This window comes from Olea europaea, chromosome 13 (genome assembly GCF_002742605.1).
Source record: "Olea europaea var. sylvestris chromosome 13, O_europaea_v1, whole genome shotgun sequence".
In the NCBI taxonomy this organism is placed as follows: domain Eukaryota; kingdom Viridiplantae; phylum Streptophyta; class Magnoliopsida; order Lamiales; family Oleaceae; genus Olea; species Olea europaea.
In genome coordinates this window covers 10902634-10907790 of record NC_036249.1, presented here as the reverse complement: position 1 = coordinate 10907790, position 5157 = coordinate 10902634, and the positions used below count along the sequence as shown (strand labels likewise).

At 33.8% G+C, this 5157-nt stretch overlaps 1 protein-coding gene across 1 annotated transcript; it reads right to left on the bottom strand.

Moving 5' to 3' along the window:
* Positions 1 to 365: 365 nt before the first annotated feature.
* LOC111407568 lies at positions 366 to 4537 on the bottom strand. Its single transcript, XM_023037138.1, has 4 exons — positions 4236 to 4537; positions 2533 to 3030; positions 1037 to 1203; positions 366 to 946 (listed from the first exon to the last, which is right to left on the bottom strand). The coding sequence occupies exons 1-4, from the start codon at positions 4324 to 4326 to the stop codon at positions 575 to 577; spliced, it is 1128 nt and encodes a 375-aa protein (XP_022892906.1). The 5' UTR covers positions 4327 to 4537; the 3' UTR covers positions 366 to 574.
* Positions 4538 to 5157: the final 620 nt, after the last annotated feature.

Below are 5157 nucleotides of genomic sequence, written 5' to 3'. Positions count from 1 at the left end.
TTAAAAAGTAAGAAAAAATTTTGAATTTACGTGTAATATTATTTTATTGAATAATGTGTGGTTGAAATGATATCAAAACACTGTTGAAAAATAAATTTTTCTAAAAGAATGGGGGTTCAAACAAGTGATATGTGTTTGTTCAGTACCTGAGGATATGTTTCAGTAGATATCCCATTCACTTTAATTGCACATATAAAATTAGGTTATGCCAGCTTTTCTTCGTAGACAACCTTTTTTTTATTTGAAAATGAACTGATGTGGGACCAGCATTGTTCTGGGAATTGACATCCAATTATTTTCACGACATATCTACTTTAGTTTTTGTAAAAATATAATTTAACGATCACAAACAAATATAAAAAATATTAACATCCCAATTACTTTCTTTTTAGTTTATTATGCTGCAAAATCATTCAACAATAGTCACACTCATCTGTATATATATTATAATACTGAAATTGTATGGAAGTATTGCTAATAGTAAATTGCAAGTACAATCAAACATCACTCTTTTCCTCACAGCCAAAAATATTCTAGTATAGATCAAAGATTTAGGCCATTAAGTTTAGTTCAATCACACAAGTCTCCGTGGATTACGAACGCTCAGCAGCTTCACATCATCGACGACAGGGCCACAAAGCGAAGCAAAATCTTTGCTGCTTGTATGGTAGTAAGTGCTAAAGAACATGACACGGGTTCTAATATCAACAGCTTTAAAACGAAGCACAGCACGTTTATACCCGCCTTTTCCTTTGGATTCATAAGGAACCTTAATTGTGTAACTGCCGGCAAATGCTTCAACAATCATGGATCCTTCACAAGAGTTGCTAGCATCTCCTATGGCAAATGTGAGTTCATATGTTTTCCCAACAATGGTCCGTGCCACTTGTGCAATGGCACTTTCCCTTCCACCAACGAGTTCGATTGCTCGTTTGCCTTGTGGTACCTGATGAAGAGTAAATATAATAAAAATAAATAAATAAACGTGTCCACTTTATAACAACTTAAACTTTTAGACGAGATAGTTCAACAGTACCGAGAAATGATCAGAATCGATGTATTTGATAGCTTTGAGAGATTCAACAGTCCAGGCCGGTAAAGGAGAGTTATCATCCTCGATGTTAGGTGGGATAAGGACTCCCCAACTTGTGTTAGGCAATAAATAAGGACCTTCTTCGAAGTCTGCATTTTTCAATAGGTTTTCTGCATAATGAGGACAGCTCATGTAAATTAAATTGTTGTATGATTAGGCAATCTATTGATTCTAATAAATACTACCAAAAGCATGGAATTTCTTACTCAATCAGTAAAAGAAGAAAGTGGAATGTAATCAGGCTGAATCTTAATCACAGTAGAGTATTTTCTTCCACAATTAAGTCCTTTGCTTTTAGATAAGGCGATTCAGTATGAGATCAAAACCGAGAAAGATAATGATTTCAAGGCTTGCCAACACCAGAAGTGCACCAAATATTTCACAAAATATGATTTAGTCCGTATGTGAGGGGGTGATTAAAAACTATTTTGAATGAATAAATTTGTCCCAAGCTCTTACAAGAGGTGGTCTATTAAAATCAACTCCATAGATTCCGCAATAAGAGATGAATGTTGAGAATCTGAATAACTGTATCTAGAAAAATAGTTACAAAAAAATATATTGCTTTTACCTCTTTCTGCATTCTTGAGAAAAAAATAAAATAAAATTCATTCCATGTACCCTAAAGAGGTGTATAAATGGACCAACAATTTATTTCATGGGGCTTTCATTAACTGAAGCCAGTTATGCAGGCTTTGATGTTGATATGTAAATGAATACAAGGCAGTAATCATGCATTAATGATGCAAAACGCATAGCCGCTATCTAAACAAAAGGTTACATACTGAAAACAACCCTGGATTAGTGAAGTTGATTATGTGATTAGGGAATGTCTTTCTAGTCCTAATCCGACGACGAGCCTTTAATAAGATACTGCAACCGAATAGTCACGATAAAAGTATGAAGTGTCCCAGTCGACATCAGTGAAACTTTTCTTCAATCAATTAGAGCATATTGGATGATTATACATAATTCATCTAATAGTAGTTCATTGCATTTGAATATAAAGTTCCTTTTCATATGTGCATATGGACAGACATGTACAAGTTGCACCATGTGACATACCTCACAATATGAAACGAACACGAATATCTAATCTTAGTGGTCCAAAAAGTCACTCTAAAAATATCAGGGTAAAAAAAGCTCCGTAATCCAGGACTTCATACTTTAAAGCATGTTTTGGTGCTTAAAGTAAGTCAAATTTACTTTTTAAGTTGCTTATTTTGCCAACCATGATTTCTGAAAGTCACCATTTACTAAAAAAACTTACATTTTCAGAAAGTAACTTCAAGTATTAAGTAAACTTAATACTAACAAGGTACCAAATATAAAGGCTCGAGAAGTACGTTCACTAAGTAACTTTTTGATATTTTACTGATCCAATATTAGGCAAAGATGCGGAAGATAAACACAGTAGAGTTAAGATATGATGAACTCACTGTTAGTTGCTTTAGGAGGATAAAGAGCTCGAATGGCAATTGAATCAATCAGTGGTCCACACGCTGGATCTTCCTCGACTCCTGGATTATGGAGTATTATCACAGCCACGCTATAGGATGCTCGAAATGCCCAAGCATACAAGTCCCAACCTTCACTATTATACACTGTTTGAATTGGTAGCACATCAGAATCTGGTGCCACGGACACATTCAGCTTCTCGTCCTGTGCACACGTACGGGCAGCAGAAAACGTCAACGAATAGTACATTCCTGGCGTAACATTTAATTTTTGCTTTATCGACGCCTCGTTTCCTAGCCTAACTGCAGCATAGCCCTCAGGAACCACTAGCAGCATGTCACCTTGCTTTTGCCCTGCCTTTATGTACTCAACAAAGCCAGAAATTTCCCATTCTGGTATTGCATTGGATTTTAGCACTACAGTTCCTTTCATGTCCGACGACTTAGGTGCCTTTTCAAAGTTGCCATTGCCTAGTAATCCTGCGAGAACACACAGTCACACTATTAATATCTAAGCTACAGTGTGCTTACATAATTTAGAGCTACTAAGGCAGATCCAGAAATGAACTAAATGGAATGAGACAATCAAGCCCTCAAATTACCCTTCACCAAAATTCGAGGTGAGTTTTGCACCAAACTAAAAATCATCTCCAACTCATTACACCAATAATTGAACCAAATGAAACTAATGTTTAATCATTTTCTCCGCGTTTTACTCTTAACAATTTATATATAACTGAAATATTATTTATTTACTTAATTTACTACAACATAAATAATTATGTTTCATTAACGAAAATATTAAATTCGTTAATGAATTTTAAAAATGTAATACAATTAATAAAAATACCACAACTAAAAAAAATATTGAATCATGTTATTAGAAAACAACGTAATACATTTTGAAACCCGATAATATGATATGACAAAGTTGAACTAGTGTTGTAATTTAATTTTGTATATTCATCCACAAATGTTCTATTACATGATTAAAGTTTATTACAAATAATAATAATAATAATAATAATAATAATAATTAAAAATTATGTGTAATATAAAATGACACAAATACCCTTAACAACATTTGGTGCTAAAAAAATGTGGAAATTTGACTTTAATCAAATATGGTGCAAATTGGTGATAGTGTACCATTTGCACTTTTGGAGCGAAATTGCACCAAATATTTGGTGTAAAATAGGGGAATATGGTTACTTGAATACATAAATTAAAAGTCTGATTGAGCCACATTATAATGAGAATGAGAAATAGAGCCATTATGGAAATTAAAAAATGGTGGCTTGCTGTGATGAATAACGGTCATATTTTTCATTTTAATAAGATAAAAATATGGCTAAACAGGGGCTAAGTACTTTTACTTACTATTGCTGTTAAAGGACTCAATTTCTTAATCTATAATTTATTATAAAAAAAGCTAAAAAAAAATCAAGAATTAGAGTTGTGTTATAACACTTCATTTTGACTTTTTCAGTCATGACCTCCTCGAACAATCCAAGCACAACATTATTATTATCAACAGAGATTGAAGTGTCCAGAGCTGGTAAATATTCAGCTTGTCGAAGACCAAATTGAAGTAATAAATGTAGACGAACAGCAATATATTAAAAATCAAAACCCAGACCCGAGAGACAGACAAATATGTAAGAAAGAAACATTTCTGAACTCACCGTCAGTAAAGGCTGAGGCAAGGTGGCTGGTAACCACACAAAACAGCGCCAGCAATACGCCGACGCTTCCCATTCTTGAACTTCTCTGCATTTTTCAGTGAGGATGATTTCAAATGGGGTTTCAGAGGGCCATTTTATGCATGTCGAACTTTAAAAATAGCCACGGATTTCACCATAATTACATTGATGACTACGACAAACTATAGGCTTCACATGTTTATTTAAGTGACGATTTTGCCCTTTTGAGGAAATATTGGGTAATCAGGGAATTGATGACATAAGCTGATAGTAGTCGGTCATATGAATTTCACTTTACTGGACCGTGAGGACAATGTTTTAAAAATCGGATCGATTAATCGGTGTTCAATTAAAACTTCAAAATATAGTAAATCGACTTGGTATTATATTTGTGTAAATTTGATTTAAATAAGAAACAATTTTTCGAGAGTGGTGAAGTTGGATAAGTTAAGGATAAAACGTGGAAAATCAAAAATTTTACCAAATGGTCGAGTTTCTAACTAGAACACTAGGTACATGATCACTATCCAGTATTAGAAAAAACTAATACAACTAAATAAAAATAATAAAAGCTCTTCTTCTTTTTTTGAAATAATGTCTAATACATGTTAAACACGCCACGTGTATTTCAAATAATAATGTTTGGTCTAATTGTTAATCAATTCGTTTGATATGACTTCAACAGACAAGGTTTGTGATTTCAAGTATACATTCATAATTAATTGTATTTTCTCGGCATTAATCTTTTCACATAATTAGAGATGTCAATTCTGCTCTTCAACTTGAACGATCCATGACTCGACCCATAAAAAGCTCGACTCGAAACTCGATGGAACTGAGCCAAGGCTCTCGCTAAGATTCGTTTTTGGGTGACTACCCGAGGCCGAGCACGCCAATGCAGTAG